This window comes from Cavia porcellus, unplaced genomic scaffold (assembly GCF_034190915.1).
Source record: "Cavia porcellus strain 051 isolate PalLab524CR breed Dunkin Hartley unplaced genomic scaffold, mCavPor4.1 scaffold_13, whole genome shotgun sequence".
NCBI lineage: Eukaryota > Metazoa > Chordata > Mammalia > Rodentia > Caviidae > Cavia > Cavia porcellus.
In genome coordinates, this window is record NW_026947496.1 from 71,405,137 (window position 1) to 71,422,941 (window position 17,805).

Genomic DNA, 17,805 nt, shown 5'->3' on the forward strand with positions numbered 1-17,805 from the left:
AAGAAATAGAAATTTTAAAAAACCTCCAGCCCCTGACCCTGGGAAAATAAGCCCAGGGGAGGTAATTACAGAAGAGAACCAGTGCAGTAATCATGCAGTATTAGACACAGCATCATCGGACATAAAGAAATACCTTTGTGACCTCATAGATGAATTTAAAACTGTACAAGTGAAGCAAGATATAAAAAGATTAATTAAAAAAATGATAAGCCCCTCCCAAGAGAACACAAATGGAAAAATGGAGGAACTCAGAAAAGGAAGAGAAACCTGTGATGAAGAATATAAACAAAATCTAGAATACATGAAACAGATCCAAAGAGATTACCAGGAACCTAGAAACTCCATTGAAAGCTAGCAAAATGCCTTGACAGAAACTAAAGTTAGCCTTTTGAAAGTTATATAACTAAGGAAAACTTCTCATGTATAGGAAAAAGAAATGATATCTACATAAATGAGGCATACAGAACTCCAGCCACCTACAACCAAAACAGATCTACACACAGATGTACAATAATCAAGATTCCAGAAATTCACAAGAACAGAATATTAAAAGCTGCCAGAGAAAAGAAGCAGATCACCTACAAAGGACAAATCATCAAAATAAAGACAGACTTATCAACACAAACTCTCAAATCAAGTAGAGCCTGGGGGAAAATAGTCCAAGCCCTGAAAGAAAATAACTTCCAACCAAGACTGACGTACCCAGAAAAACTCTCAAAATTAATGGAGAAACAAGATACGTCCAAGACAAGAAGGAACTGTGGGAGTTCATGGCCACCAGCCCAACCCTACAAAAAATACTGGAAGGACATTCCAGAGAGAGGAAAAAATACCAGGATTCCAGCAATAGTATCAGAGAGCCTCAATGAACGGGGCAGACAGTGGAATGAAGGAGTAAGGTGGACAAATTATAGCAGAACAGAATAGCAGAGACACTAAGCTATAATCTTTAATATAGATAGCCTTGATACACTAACAAAAAAGAAACAGCCAGAGTAGATTAGGAGGCAGGATCCATTGAGATGCTCTGAATAGAAAATACACTCAACCTGAAAGAGGGTTAATAAACTGAGATAAAAAGATGAGAAAACAGTGTTATATGTGACAAGAAACCAAAGAGAAATAGGGACAACTCATTCAGCAGCCACAGATAGGTTGGAAAGTTGTGACACTTTTGTGCAGTGTAGAACTACACAGCTGGAAGGAAGGAAAACCTTTGTGGCTTTAGTATGTAAAGGAGTACAGCTCAAGATTAAGCTCAGGGGTAAAAAGGTTCACCAACACTCAGATAACAGGTTGACCCCCTAGTCTAAAAACTAAAGGAGCTAGTGGGACCCAAAATATACTAAGCATCCTGAGAAGGGGAAAGATGAGGAATTGCCTAAAAAAGGAAGGCAGGGGACATTGCTAAAAGTGTTTGAGAATTTAAAAGCCACAGTAGACTTATCGCTCTGGTTAGTTTGATTATATTTTGTTCTGGTCTGTCTACTCATGAGATTTGAGGGCATTGACAGCTAACCCAAAAATAACAGGTTATACCACGGTAACTATCCTTAATTTCCTATTAACTTAAACTGAAACCCTGTATAACTTACATAGTCTTACTATGACTGATCTTATTTGAAGCTGGTTTGTTAAACCACTATTTTGCCTTGACTGATTTTATTTGAATTTGGTATGCTTGATAGTGTCAAGTCTAGGAGTAGAGGCAACTACTCTGAAGATGACAAGATGTAAAAGATATCCATTCCGGTTTGATTATTAACTGCTTTCAACTCCTACAATATCTTTAAAGTTGTGTTTTTATAAAAATAGCTATGTAATGCTATGCTTAACTATATAATGCCTGATGATGTGGACAATTCTATTGAAAATAACAAGAGAAAGCATAGTAATTCCTGTAGCTTACCTAATATTGTGGTCTTATATGTCTTTTTCATTTCATGTTTTTCTAGGAATTTGTTTTATTGTCTTGTTTTGATCTTTTTTTTCCCTAAAATACAGAAAGGATAGATATACCTGTAGAGATTCACACATGGAAAGAATTTCTAAACAGTTTACGGGAACAGGTTATATAATACATGATGTAACGAACAGATACTCTGAAGAAGAGACACTAACAAACTTAATGCTAATTCTGTAGCATTACAATATAAAATCTAGCAATACTATTATTCATTGTTCAGAGTCACATTAGTCTAGTCTCTTATGTTCAATTCCAGCATACGTAAAGATAAAGACAGCTACTTCAAAGAGAATAAGAGACATTATGGTAGTCATTGACTTCCCCAAAATCAGGTCTTGAAGACCTAAAATGCCTTCATCATCCTGTAATGATTTGATTAGTTCTATAATGTTCAGTGCATATTCAATGTGTGTGAAGATGGGGTCAAATATTTGGAAGAAAACTTAGAGACAATACGATAGACAGTGAAGATCTCCAGTGGACTTGCTTTGAAATCTGTGTTTCTTCAAATTGTTTCCTTATGAACTGTTTTGTTCTGTTTTGACATGTTTAATCTTACCCTCTTTAATATAAAAAATAAGTGTGTAGGACTGATCAACATATTACTAAGTTTTTGTTGGATCGAGCAAAAACTTTGTAGTGTCATTATTTGAATATCACTTTGTACGCTTTAATTTTGTAACTTGACCAACTATTTCTAAGATGACAATATGTAACTTATCAACTAGTGATTTCTTACTGTTTATTTTTCTGAAATTCTATATTATTACTACCCTTTTTTCTGTTTTTTCTCTTTAAATTAAAAAAAGCCTCTCTGATTCATTAAAATATTGAAGGTCAGATTATTAGAAAATCTTACAATCATAGATTTATCATCGTAATATTTTTACCCCTTTGTGATAGTTGTGGACATAGTATCATTTGTGGTAAAATACACAAATTTATACATAAATCTAAGTATTTATTTTATAGGCATGCAGCTGTCTTGGTTGAAACTATTAAGAAGGGAATTCATGATGCTGATGCTGAGGCCAGAGTAGAGGCAAGAAAGTAAGTCTGTTATGTATTTTTGTGACAGTTAAACATCCGTTAATCAGTTTTTGAAAGATACTGTATTGAGAAAATGAAAACATCAGAGATGTCCCATGTAGTATACTTGATTAGCTCTTCAGTAAAATTAACATTAATTTTGTCCATTATGTTTGTATTAGCCATTTAACACTGTGCTTCAAATTGTCATTTGTGTAGTCATCAGTATTCTTATTCCATCATAATCTTTTTACTTTTATTTTAAACAAAAGCAGCTATCATTTATTGAATATGTATTGTGTATCTGATACGGAATGAGGCACTTGGTATACATTATTTTTTAATCCTTAAAGAAATTTTGTAAAGGTTCTTTATTTCCATAGATGGCGAAAGTCTGAAGATTTGTGGGTTTCCTCAGGCCTCATGAACTATAAGTGGTACAGCCAGGTTTTTAACTGAGATCTACTTTTTTTAAAAGTCTGCAGTCAGCTAGATGTGATAGCCACACCTGCAATCCTCACACTTGGGAGGAAGCAGCAGGAAGACTGCAAGTATGAGTCTATCTTGGCAACTTAATGAAACCTTGTCATGAAGGAAGGAAGGAAGGAAGGAAGGAAGGAAGGAAGGAAGGAAGGAAGGAAGGCAGGCAGGCAGGCAGGCAGGCAGGCGGGAAGCAAGGAAGTTGGAGCATAGTTCAGTGTGAAGGCCTCAGGTTTGATTCCCAGTATCAAAGACCTTTGTTTTTCCCACTGGAACTTGTGTAATTTAGAAAGCATAATGAATGTATTAAAAACCTGTGAGTTCATCTTCATCCTTCTTAAATATGCATATTTTACTGGTAAAGTTTCATGTAAAAAAGCTATTACTTTATGTACTTTTCTTTCTTTGTTTTTCTTTTACAGGACGTATATGGGTCTTAGAAATCACTTCCCTGGGGAAGCTGAAACATTATATAATTCCCTTGAGCCACCTTATCAGAAAAGTCTTCAAACTTATTTAAAGAGTTCTGGCAGTGTAGCATCTCTTCCACAATCAGACAGATCCTCGTCTAGCTCACAAGAAAGTCTCAAGTAAGGTCATACTAGTGATAATCTCTGATGTATTCTTCTCAAGTCCCCCAAAGTTTAAATTGGATGGTTGACTCTGCTTGATTTCACCCTAAAGCCTTCAAAAAATTGGTGATTCACATTACTTTCTTTGGTTTGTTATCTCAGGAGTTAGATTACACACTAGCTTAACTATTTCTCTTTGGATAGAGTTTAATGATTCATGTATTGTTTCTTTATGTTCATGGCTGTAGAGTCTTGGAAGCACTGCTGCTCTTTTCTTCCTGTCCTTTGTATGGCTTATCAAGAGGGCAAAATGATTTAGTATCTCACTTCTCTGTAGCTCTCCTCTCACTATGACATCATTTTCTACTTAAAATCCTTATTGTTTTGGCAATAATCCTGTTCTCTGTTGCCCCAGATCTGTGAGATTGCTAAAATTTTTCATGCCTTTTCTGCTTCCTAACAGTGCCCTCTGTGTACCTTCATAAAGTAGGGCCACTAGGGAGGAGCAACTCACAAAATGTCCATTTACCAGCCTGCAGGTTTTTTTCCTCTTTGGGACACACACACACACACACACACACACACACACACACACACACACCCCCCCCAAGATTCTTGGTTGCCTTGCAACACAATGCGAAACTGGGATTAAGGTGAGGCACCTAGGGTGCAAAGTAAATAGGGTTACACACATGGCTATGTGGATGTTAAAGTTTAGTTTCTTACAAGTTTTAAAAATAAAAGCAGATAATATCTTAGGATTTCAGAAAAATTACAATAGTAATGTTGATCTATTTAAACTTCTGTTTAAATTTCTATTTGAACTTCTACCAATAGTTGTATTTTAAATTCATAATAAATTACTCATCTCAGATGAGTCTTATATTGCTTTTTTCACTTTTGCTTTTGTTTTGTCTTTATTTACTATGTTCACACTTTAAGGATCATGTGAATCACCTGAAGATCATGTTAAAATTCAGAATCTGAATCAGTAGTTTTGGGGTAGGACCTGAATATTCACTTTTTGTAGACTCCAGGGTGATGTCAGTGCTGTTTGTCAATAGACTATACTTTGAATTGCAAAGAAGATATTCCGCTCTAGTATAACTTACTTAAACATAAACTGCTCTAAACAGTGTGAACATTGAATTAGTCTGCCTAGTCTGCCTATTAGTCTGACAATAGTTATAAAAATAATATAATGTAGGGCTTTAATAACCACTGTGAAATTTGCTATTGATAATAATGTAACTTAATATCTTTCTATAGCCCGACACTAATTAATCTCTGGGAGTTTTGCTCTTCTCTTTCCATGACATTTTAAACATATCCTTTCTGGATATTTATCTATGGGCTGCAGAGTAGTGTTGTAATTAAAAATAAATAGTTTTTATAAATTAAAGTACATAGTGGGCTCTTTGAGATGGTAAGAGATGTTTTGCTAACATTCTCTAATCATAGAATTACCCTCAGCAGTAGTTTTTAACCTTGTTTTTGCTGCCTGACACAATAACAGTAATACTGGATCTGGGGAGTGTGATAATTACATGATAACTGCATGAATTTGCTAGTGGCCACAACTATTATGACTTAGGTGAGAGAGGCTTTGGTTTTGCTGAGTTGCCTGGTAATAATACCACCTTTTTTCTTAGCAAAATATCTAAAGACATGAGTGGTTTACTGTGCTAATTTAGTTCCTCTCAGTGGAGAGGAAGGCATGTGAATGAAAACAACCCAGTCTTACCCTCGAGTTCACCATCTTTATTCATTGACAGTTATTTTATTTCTTGCTTTAAAGCTAATTGACACACCACTAGTATTTGATATATACTTGAAAGCAGCTGTTCTAAAGTGATGTTTAAAAGAGAAAATTAGAAGTTTTTCAGCTGTTCAGAAAACTGCTATTGATAAATTAAGTCTTCTAAATAAAAGCACTGTTTTCTTTACCTTGCAGTCGCCCTTTTTCTTCCAAATGGTCTACAGCAAATCCATCGGCTGTGGCTGGAAGAGGTAAGTGCCTTTTTAAGTAAAAGTTATAACTTACTTATCTCTAACTAGTAGCCTTTAAACTATATTGATATGACTGGGTGGTGTGGCACATGCCTGTAAGCCCACCAGTCAGAGGCTGAGGCAGAAAAATTGTTATCAGTTTGAGGCTAGGCTGAACCGCATAGTGAAACGCTCTCTCAAAGGAAAAAAAAAAGGTACATAGATACGGTGCACAGTGAGAAAATCATTGTCATAACCCAGTGCCAGACATTTACAATACAAATACACATATATACACTATACTTGAAGTTCCATGAAGCAGTTCTCATACATATGATGCACTCTTTATTTCATGTTCTGTCTCATTCCTTGAACATATTGGTCATGAACTACTCCACTACTTACATTATTAATGGATCATGACTCAGTTTGTAAAACACCTTTTTTTTTTGTCTTTTTCGTTTTTATCGGTACCAGGGATCGAACTCACGACCGCACACTTGCAAGGAAGACGCTTATGCCACTGAGCTAAATCCCCAGCCCCTGTAAAACACCTTTTTAAAACTGAAAAAATAGATTTCAGAAATTTAATGACTTAATGTACTTTGCCTAAGAGTGGCAGAACCTCCATTAATTTCTTTAGTAGTCCTACACCAAGACTAGTTAATTGTGCCTTTTCCAGACAGTAAAGAGAAAACGCTGCTGCCATGTATTTTTCATAGAGTGCTTCATTTCCATAAATCACTCAGGAACATCACTTCCTCTGCCAAACGATTTTATGAATTTTACAGTCAAAATGAGTAATTTCTTCCAGTGGGAGAGGAAAATAAAACAGAGATACTCAAAATTGCAGATAGTGCTGGGCATGGTGGTGCATGCCTGTAATCCCAGCACCCAGGAGGTTAAGGGAAGAAGGATCCCTGTGAGTCTGAGGCCAGCCTGAACTACATAGCATGACTCTCTCAAAATGAAAAAAAGAGCGAGAAAAAAAGAGGAAGAGAGTAAGGGAAGGAAGAGAATGAGAAAACAAATTGTCCTCAAAATTTAGCTGTGTGGGGATTGAAACTAAGGCATTCTGACTTAAAAGTAACTTGTTACTGTCCTCTTGAACCTTGCTTCCTTGTTAATAATATGTTACCATGGATTATTCACTCTTGATGGTATCTTGCTTATGTAACTTTGATGCTGTTTGCAGTGACTACATCCTACAGGATGTTTTTGTCTCATCTTTCCATAGTATCGGCAGGCAGCTGCAAAGCCAGTTCGCTTCCAGGAAGCCTGCAGCGCTCGCGAAGTGACATTGATGTGAATGCTGCTGCTGGTGCCAAGGCACATCACGTTGCTGGACAGTCTGCGCGAAGTGGGCGCCTAGGTGCGGGGGCCCTGAATCCAGGTTCCTATGCATCACTTGGTAAGAAAGCAAACTCTGGGGCAACCCACTCAGGACCCTGTCTGTCTGTCTCTCAGACAAAAGCTTTCTTTCTCTCAATAAATATATTCTATTCTTAAAAAAAAAAAAAAAGAAAGCTAATTCTGGGAAAATTGTAATGTTCTTTCCTTGGTCTCAGTGAAGATAATGTAATATGCCTTAAATCATTTCTACTTCATGCTTGCTAATTAAGAATAATTTCATGTGTTAAAATACGATTCTGTCTTGGGTTCTGAGCTATATAAACTTCCTTATTTCTACTTTCTCCTCGGTCCTCTTCCTCACTAACTTGATCAGTGAAACAGTTTTTCACTCCTTGATTGCCCATAGAACTTCTGTTACTCTGCACTTTTGCCACATCATCCACTGGTCACTAAGGGAGTTTGGGAAGGGTATTGGCCTTTCTATTTTCTTTCTACTAATTGTTTCCTTAATAAGAATTTAAAACTATTGGGGCTCTAGGAGAACTCTAAAGTGCTTTTGTGTGTAATCAGAGTTGAACTATATACTAAAAACTATTTAGAGCTTGGTTTTTTATGTTTTATTGTCATTGATGTGAAAGTTTGAGCTTGGTTAACCATAGTGCTTATCTCTGTTTCATGCTTCACTCTCACCTCCTTCTTTGGTAGTCCTGGTAGAATACTAAGCAGGCAGGTCATTGGAACACAATTGCAGTTTAGTAATACCCTTGCAGCATTTAGAAGTGTTCAGAATTTTTGATTTAATAATCCATTGTTTAGGTAAGTACATCAAGAGATAAAAACAGTAGCAATATAAAGATGTTATTAGAGCCAACCTTTATATGTTCCAAAATGGAAATGATTGAATTAATTCTTATACTTAGAATTGAGTATATCCTTATACTATGCAGACATTAAAAAGTCATTTTTTCAGCCAGGCATGATGGTACACACCTGTAACCTGTAAACTAAGGCAGAAGGATTGCCTCAAACTTGAGGCTAGCCTGACCTACATAGTGAGGCCCAGTCTAAAAAAAAAAGTCATGTTTCAACAAAGGTAGAATGATACAGATTAACAAACCATGTGTGGTTAAGTTCATCATTTTGTGTAATATACATAAAGGACAGGGGTATATACAAAGATGTTGACAGTGGGTTGATTAGCACTTTTGATTTTCATAAAACATTTTTTATTCAGAAACATCACATTACCAGGAATGCTATGTTATTTTAATATTTGAAAATCAGTCGACCAAGTGGTCCATATTAATAAATTAAAGGAAAAATACCTGACCATCCTAGTAGCAGCAGAAAAAGCATTTCTCGGAACCTAAGACCCTTTTGTCATAAAAATAACCAACTAAGAACAGAAAGGAACTTTCTCAGTCTAAGGAAGAGTAAAAAATTTACAGCTCACATCACACTTGACACTGAAAAAAGTACATCAAGAACAAGATAAAGATGTTCATTTTCACTTTAAAAAAATTTTTTTACTTTCACCTTTTTTATTCAACATTATCATGAAAGTTTTTGCAATTGCAGTTAGGCAAAAAAAAAGGAATAGAAGATTGGCATATTGGAAAAGAAGAAATATAATTAGCTCAGTGCAAAAAATCTTGTGCAAAAAAATTAAAATTCTGTATTTTCTAAAATTTACAGAATTTATCGTCTAAAATCCTAAGGAATCCACCAAAATAAAATTAGAGTTAATTAACTAACTCCATAAAGTTGTCAAATACAAGATCAGTTCAAGATTTTCTAAACATTCAGTGAAGAATACAAAATGAAGCAGATAAAGCATTTATACCACTATATTTAGGAATAAAACAAAAGATATTTAAGATATTTGCACTAAAAGCTGTATCTTTTAACACTGTTAAAAAAATTAAAGAAGACCTAAGTAATTGAAATGACATTTTAGGCTTATAGATTTAAAAAGTTAATACTATAAAGATGGCAAATTGATATACACAATCAGTACAGTCCATATCCAGCTCCTTTTTTATAGACATTAACAAGCAGATCCTAACATTCATTTAGAAAGGGGTCTAGAATAACTGAAATAATCTTTGAAACAACAACAAAACTGGAACACACAAGCTTTCAAATTTCAAAAGTTACTTCAGAGCTATAGTAATGAAGTCTGTAAGGTGCTGGTAGAGACCAGTGGAATAAAGAGTGTAGAAAAAACCCAAACATTCATGGTGAGTTGATTTTCAGTAAAAGTGCCAAGATCATTCAGTAGTGAAAAATTTGTCTTTTCAGCAAATGGTAATGGAACAGTAGGATGCAGAAGAATTAAGTTGGACTTCTGCCTCACACACTCAATATGGATTAAAGACCTAAATATAAGAATTAATACTGTAACACTCAAAAAGAAATAAGGATATAAATGTTTGTAACCTTGGCTGGCAGTGGTTTGTTTGATCTGATACCAAAGAAACAAGCAACCCCCAAAAGAGATAGCACAGCTCTTCCATCCACCACAGCTTGTGACATTCTGCATGGTGTGCCCAGGTTACTGCCTCCTTGACTCCAGGATTGAATCCTCTACGTGTCTCACCAGTGCTTCCAGTGCTCCACAGGTCGTTATGGCCCAAACTTTTGGGAGAGAGTGTTTACCATCTGCTCGCAACACAAAGGCAGCTGCTTTCTTGTTGCAGCCTTGTGTTTTGCAATGCCTCAATGCTTTGGGTCTAGTCAGCTGGGCCCTGGCTGTCTGGTACTCCTGCAACACTTGTAGCCCCTCCCTGCGGCTCATGGTGCCCCCAGCTGCTCTCTGTTCAGTTGACAGTTTCCTCAGCATACAGCCTGCAAATCTTCAGGAGGAAGGGGCCACCCCAGTGAATCAGCATCAGATGTGAGCAGTTTATCTGCCCATACTTTCAATATAAATGTTTATATCCTGGATTTCTGTTTGTTACCTTTTCATGGACTCTTTAATTGTTTACTAAGGTGATCATTTGAGTTTTGTATTGTTTTAGCTCAGCTATCTTTTTGTCAGTGTATTCTGTAAGCTCCCCAATTGTTTTCTTATTAAGGTCTTTACCTGTTTAGTTGTGTCATCTTTGAGCTCACCGAGTAACTTACTGATCTGGTTTTTTGGCTCCTCTTTTATCATATGTAAAATTCAGCTGTTTGGGTTTTGATTTATTCCCCATGAATGTCCCATGAATTACCTTTAGGGAAGTTCAGAAATTTTGGAGGCAGTTTTTGCCTTGTTTTCTTATATTTCTTTTTTTTAATGCTGAGAGTTGTGAGTTGATTATAGTTGCAAGAATTTGTTACTAGTATGGAATGTTTGTCTTTCAGTGATGTACTCTAGGCCTAACTAACTATTGACCTTTTCTTCTGTTCTAAGATCTGAGCACCTTTGTTAATTTAGGGAAAGGAGGATACAGGATAATTGGCTCAGCACCCAGTTCTCCAGAAATGAACACCAGTATTGTTGATGACACATAAACAAGAAATTGTCATATAAGAAAAATCAATTAATATCAATTGCAATATCAGTAAAAAGAACCACAATAATAGAATCAAAGACAAACTATTTACAGTGTAAAAACTGATATTAGCTACCACTGTACTGATTTTGGCAATAGAAAAGAGATCTGTAATTATAATATAGATACAAAGATAAGCCAACTATTGACATATCGTATGCACTAACTATAACACTTTGAGCGATAGAAAAGAATTTAACAGTAATAGCATAGAATAAACCAAAGTCTAAGGATTTAGTTTAAAAGTAATACTAGCAAAGATGGAGAATGGGAAAACAGAAAATGTAAAATTTGAAAAATAAGGGAAAATGAGAAGAGAAAAATGATATAAAAAATCTTGGTAAGGAGTAAAAAAAAATGATTAGAATTAGGTAAAAGTAGCAGAAAAGAGCAAATAAGAAAAAGAAGAAAAGAAGCGAGACAGAACAAAATAATAAGTAGAAATTTAAGAAGAAAAAAAGGAAAAAGAAACTCCAGCCTCCAAAAACCAGTGAAGAAAAAGAAAAATGGATTAAAAAAAAAAAAAGTTTTCAGAAAAGAAAAAAAAGCCTTAAACTGAAAGCGTTTTAGAGGATAGTTACTGTATAGGAGCTTAGCACTGAGGAGAGATCTGTCAGTGTTGAACTGTGTGTTGCTTAAAGCAGCTGCTTCTGATTTCTTCTCATTTCCCCTAAAGTACTGCATCCTTTGGCTGCAGAGTTATCCATGAGTGTTTTTAAATTCAGCCTTGAACTTTCTAAAGAGGAAGTACAGTGTGATATGAGCTAGTCAGCAATTTACGTCAAGGAAACCTTGATGCCTATATGTATGTGTAGTTTTGAATCTCAACAACAGGGTTTATGAAGTTAATTGAATGGAAAAGAAAATGGATAGTTTTGTTGGAATCATGGATAGAAATCAAAGTTCAGTTCATTGAAGTTGGGAAGAAAATCTACATAAAATTTTTTGTTGCATGGTCAAGAAAATGAAGAACACTTAGGAAATATCATAGGTCAAATTCAGGAACTTTCTAAACAATTGATGGAGCCGACTGTTTCAATACTTAAGTGTTAAGTGAGTAGAGAAATAAAGAAGGAGAAGAGAAGATAGTGTCCAGGTAACATTCCAGTTGAAGGGATGAGGAATGGGATGTACAGAGCAGAACTAGAGAGGTGATCTTACATGTGGAAGGACCACCTACTTCACTAATGTAGAAGGAAAGGAAATGAAAGAGGTGGTAGATTCAAGTAAGATTTTTGTGGAGGGTGAGTGTTAAGAATGTAGTAAAGGTTATGATTCTCTGTGTGAGAATTCAGAGCCAGCATTACGTGCCAAGAGGTGACCTGAAGTTGAGAAAACTCATCAGGGAAGCATAAGAGGAGAAAAACTCTTGGGCTTCCCACAATTACACATACATTTGAGAGCTATTAAAAAGACTTACAGGAATTAGACACGGCTGTATTCATGGCTTGAGTTTATTAGCACAGAAGGACGCACATCAAAACCCACAAAGAAAAAGGACTTAACAGGTAATCTGGAGGAACCTACGTGTCAAAGTTCCCTCTTGCAGTGGTGAAGTTAGGTGAATGCTCCTCCCTCTAACTGTAAAATGCAGCAACGTGTACCGTGTTTCTTCCCAAAAAGTTAGCTGAAGAGTCAGAGCTGGAGAAGAAGTGGGAGATAGTCACATAAGCTCTCTGCTTGCACAATCAACCAGATTTTACCAAAATTTCAAACTCCCAGAAGGAAAACAAGTGTTCACTATAAATCATGTTTTTCGCCTGCATATTCCTACAACTTCTCAGAGTCCTTTGGGCAGTGACTGAGGAGATAAACCATGCAGGAAACAATGTTTAGTAAAAAAAAAAAAGAAAAAAGAAAAAAGAAAAAAAAATCATGTTTTTTGCAAAACAGCTTAGGCAAATTGGTGTAGCAGAGACCAGTGTCCCTTCCCTCACTTAAAATAACCTTATTGTTTAAAAAAAAAAAAAAAAAAAACATTAAAAACTAAGTTACCAGAGACTACCTCACAGAAAGGACCTTCTTAAGAGTAGTATCAGCTCAGCGGCACAAGCATCTGCCTGGCAAGTGTGAGGTCATGAGGTTGATCCCTGGTACGTTTATATCAATCCTGCTATGTTAACTCTTAAAGATCTGCACAGACGCTTAAAAAGGCCAAGTCTGTAATAGTGCCCATATCCATGACTGCATGGTTGTGTAATTTTCTGTCAAGCAGTGGAATTAATAAAAGTAGTTGTTAATATTCAGATATTAACCAGGCATGGTGACACATGCCTGTAATCCCACCATGTGGGAGGCTGAAGCAGGAGGATTGCCATATGTTTGAGGCCAGCCTGGACTACAAAATGAATTCAGGGCCAACCTGAATTACAGAACTGGACTGTCTCAAAAACAAAAAGAAAAGATTTATCCAGACATGAGATGATAGAGGCTAAAAGTTCTAAGGAAAGATGGAGGTAAGCAAGCAACAAGGTAATAAACAGTATGTCCAGACAATTAATTTTGTCTTAAAAACATCTTTTTAAGGATTATAAAATCACTTTTTCTAATATGCTAAGTTTTCCTCTGTTTTTGCTTGCTCTTTCATCAAAGAGGATACTACTGACAAGATGGATGGTAAGAACTTCCTTTTATAATTTACTACATAGTTTTATGGCTCTTGGACTCTGTATTATATCCTTTTTCATTACTGTCTTACATTCTGAAAATATACTATAAATAGTGTATTTACCAAGAATCTTACTTTGAAAATGGCTGCATAATTCTCTAATTGAATTTTGGATTAAGTATTTTCATTTTTTTAATTGCTGAGTCTACTCAAGTAGTAGGTAACCATTTGCTTTTATTTAACACAATTATCTTAAAAATTTTACTTGCACTCTTAGAAATATGCCTTTGAATATTTGCAATTCTTATCCTCTATAATATTGGATCTGGAAGAATGAAAAGTAATCTCAGAAATCGTTTGATTCAGCACTTTAGCTTATTGAGTGTTACAGAAATATGACATTTCACAGGTTCAGATGTTTTATTTATAAAAATGAAATACAAGTTATAGATGCTGTCTTGTTAATGGTGAATTTCAGATTGACATTTAATCTTTAAGCTTTGTCATTTCTGGGGTTGAAGCTCATTGGTAGAGCAGTTCAGTACTCAGTACCAGAAAATAACAAATGTGTCTTTTTTATTTCAGTGTTCAAACAATTAACAATCTACCTGTAGTTACTTGGTTCAGTAACAAACCTGTAAATTTTTAAATCTGATCTCAGTGTATTGTTTGTATCTTACCCTTAAAAATAACTTACAATAAAATTGTACTGAAATCTTGTGCTGGGAATTTAGTTCAGCGGCATAAGCACCTGCCTGCCCAGTGTGAGATTGTGAGTTCAACCCCGGGCACCAAAAAACAAAAAAACAAACAAAAATACTGAAATCTTTAAGTCACTTTATAGATCTAGGAAAATTTGAGACATTGTTATGTTTTTCTATCAATTATTACATCAAATCTAAAGTTGAACTAATACGTGTTTTCTATTGTAATGAAATGGAAAGTTTAATCTTAAATTGGTACAGGAGTATTAATTAAATTAACTTCCCCTTTTTTGTATGATTAAAGTATTTCATTAATAAAAAACCATCATATGCCAGCCATCCAGAAATGGTTTCTTAGTTAGGACTGGTGACCCGTGCCTATAATCCTAGCACTCAGGAGGCTAAGGCAGGAGAATCACCAAGTTCCAGGCCATCCTGAACTACATAGTGAATTCAAGGTCAGCCAAAACTCTATATAGTGAGGCCCTGTCTCAAAAAACAAAAACCAACCAAAAAAGACCTAGGGATGTAGCTCAGTGCAAACAGCCTGGGTTCAATCCCAGTACTACCAAAGTGGGGAGGGGAGGACTTTCTTTCTATCAAAACCTTAGGTATTGCTTCTAACATTGATATTTCTGGAGCCTTGAGAAAATTTGTATTGTTTCCAATTAACATATTTTCTTGTTTAGATGAGAAGTAACCTATTTGAAGAGTCACATCTTTTTTCATGATGTGTATTTCCACTGATACTCAATTGTTAAAAAGTACACATAGAGACATGTACATTTTATTCCTAATGAGCAATGAGTTGTGATGTTTGTTCTCCGACTTTTTCAGTAGATTTCACTGACATCTCAGGGAATAATCATGAATGTTGAAGAAATAACTGATACCTTGGATTGATAGACCTTTGGCTTTGTATATACTTTGAAAAGTCTGCGTAATTGAAGCTTACATTCTTAATACTTCTTTTATGAGCTACCTTTGAAAATACACTGAAAATATTCCTACTCTAGAAAAGTCTGTAAAAGTCTTCATTTACAAATAAAACTATTGCAGAGTTACATCTTTCTTTCTTGAGTAGATAATTTTACTATTTCAAAATTTTGGCATTTTCTGTGCTTTAATTTCAACTCTTTACATGTCCCAAGTCAGGTATCCCAAATTTTTTCTCAGATTGAACCTTTTCAGCATTAATTTACTTCCTCTCAGGTTAAAAGTGTCACCCTGCCATCTGTTTGTGTTGGTCTTGGGAAGATGTTACAGTGTGGGCAGAATTTGTTGAAATGTTGTTTTATTTCTCTTATTTAGGAACAGCCTCTGAAGATGGTAAGAATTATGCATTTTGTTAGTAATACAAACACCTCTATATTATTATTTTCACTGGTAGAAATTAAAACTAAAACGGGCTAATTTATTTGCAAATCTTTATAATTTGCCCGTAGTGGTAACTTCTGCGTTCTATATTTGGTTGTGTTTGTTCTGTGTATCAGTTTTTTTCCCTACTTTTTCATCTTGCAGTTTCATTTCGTGTCTTGAATCATTTCATGCTGAAAAACGTATCTTGTTAACATGCTTGATAATATTTAATGTAAAGTTAGGACATAATTTCATTTTTCAGCAGTGTTATTAAAACTTCTTTTGATTTTGCATGGTTTTTTTTTTAATGTATACAAATTCATTTCTGCTTTTCAGGAGCATGTGCCATTGGTTTTTCATTTGAGTTTAAATACTTTTATTCAGTCCACTTTGAAGTGAATCTTTTATTTTTGTATCAGTTGTTAGGACATTGGTTACTCACTGAAACTGAACTTGAGATTACAGCTAAGTTGCTCATTATATTTTACTAGGTTCACCTTAAAAGTAATTGCTTGTTCCATTTAAATTTGTGCAATGGAAAATAATTCAATTTTTATATTTGTTTTGTCTGAAGGCTATTTAAGCCTTTGGCTTAAAATACTGTTTTTTTCTCTAACTTTTACATAGATGACATTTTCTTGTGTATAGAACCAAATAGGTTTAAATTGTTTTTGTCTCATAAGTACTTTGATATGTTTAAAATAGTTCTTGTTTTAAGTTTTAAATTGGAGTACTTTATAAAAACATGACCTCGGACATTGTGGTCACTAATGGCAGCTTATTTAAGCACTTTGTAATTTAAAACATTACTATCAAAATAGTTATATCTTAATTTCCTAAACAGAATGTGGATAAATTCTCCATTGCATAAATAATAATTTGATTTTTTTTTTTGTTTTACTTCTTAGTCATGAAGATACCCTACTCAAAATAAACTGTGTAAAAATGTGAAAGACCTGGAATATAGACTTGTTAGGGGCCTTCAAATTGGTAGAACACTAGAATTGCACCAATTACATTTCTGACTTTCCCTCTTTTAGTTCTGGTTTTTGTTGCTTTCTTATTTTGACTCATTCTTAAGTTTTTAACTTATTCCTAGTCTATAGTATATTAGTATGACTATATCAAGATAGCTAGAATTTTATGAATTCCTTACAAATTGTGCCTTTTAATTAAAAAAGATTCTGAGCCTTTCTTTTGAATATGTTTGGTATTGATCTGATTTGATTGGGACCATAGCTTGAGAACACCTAAGTACCTGCTAGTAATGTATTTCATCATCAATTGCTTTTATTAGTGGCCATTTACATACTTTGATAAAAAATATATTAAGGAAAGCACTAATTTTTATCTTATATGTATTTTCTCAAGTCATTTTGTAGATGAAACTGGTTAGAAGAAGAAAGTAGTAAATATATCCATATATACTTAGAATAATCTGATATAAGAAAGATTGAATATTTTGCCAGTAGGATCTCATCCTACAAATGCCTTTAGAAATAATTTTTCAGCCCAAAGGACTGTTTGGATTATTGTTTTTATGTTTAAGTTCATATGTAAAACTATAGGGTCTATTTGAGAATAATCTAAAATTTTCTGTAAACTGAAATTTTAGAATTACAACTACCAATTAAGCAACAAGGGACATACCTATATCTTAATTATGACTACTGGACTAATTAATATCAAACTAAGTATGAAAATCTTCTAGTTTGACTTTATTCTTACCCTCGAAGAAAAATTGGTTTACGGTACAACATACAAAAGACAGTATGAAGCTGGGTATGATGCTGTGTACCTGTTATACCAGTTACTTATTTGAGAGGCTGAGGCAGGAGGATTATTTTAGCCTTTGAGAGTGGGCCAGTGTAAGCAACCTAGCTAGATCTTGTCCAAAAGCAAAAAAAGCCCAGTTTTTATTTTTAAAATGTTAAGGAAAAATAGAACCTATAGGTCATAATTATATTAACTACATAATTTAGTGGTTGTTGGCAATAGTAAATTTTTCTCGCTTAAAATACTCTTACTTTTTAAAATGTTTACTTCTGTACATATTTTATTCCTCAGGCCGAATGAGAGCAAAGCTTTCAGCACCACTTCCTGGTATAGGAAATGGCAAGACAGATTCTAGAGGAAGAAGTCGAACAAAAATGGTGTCTCAGTCACAGCGTATGTACTGCTTATTAACCCCACTGTATTTGTTAAT

The 17,805-nt window shown here is 34.7% G+C and overlaps 1 protein-coding gene and 1 pseudogene across 50 annotated transcripts in view; both read left to right on the top strand.

Annotated features, from left to right (window-relative positions):
• Positions 1-17,805, top strand: part of Clasp2 (cytoplasmic linker associated protein 2) — a 223,748-nt gene that overhangs the window by 115,269 nt on the left and 90,674 nt on the right. For 39 of the 50 annotated variants that reach the window (XM_063260375.1, XM_063260377.1, XM_063260379.1 and 36 more), the window contains 7 exons: positions 2,939-3,016; positions 3,898-4,065; positions 6,002-6,057; positions 7,274-7,447; positions 13,521-13,544; positions 15,552-15,569; positions 17,667-17,768. In XM_063260375.1, coding sequence (XP_063116445.1) covers positions 2,939-3,016; positions 3,898-4,065; positions 6,002-6,057; positions 7,274-7,447; positions 13,521-13,544; positions 15,552-15,569; positions 17,667-17,768 — 620 coding nt within the window. The remainder of the gene's footprint in view (positions 1-2,938; positions 3,017-3,897; positions 4,066-6,001; positions 6,058-7,273; positions 7,448-13,520; positions 13,545-15,551; positions 15,570-17,666; positions 17,769-17,805) is intronic. The other 11 variants (XM_063260381.1, XM_063260386.1, XM_063260393.1 and 8 more) reach the window with 2 other exon arrangements.
• Positions 12,647-12,759, top strand: LOC111757923 (small nucleolar RNA SNORA73 family; annotated as a pseudogene).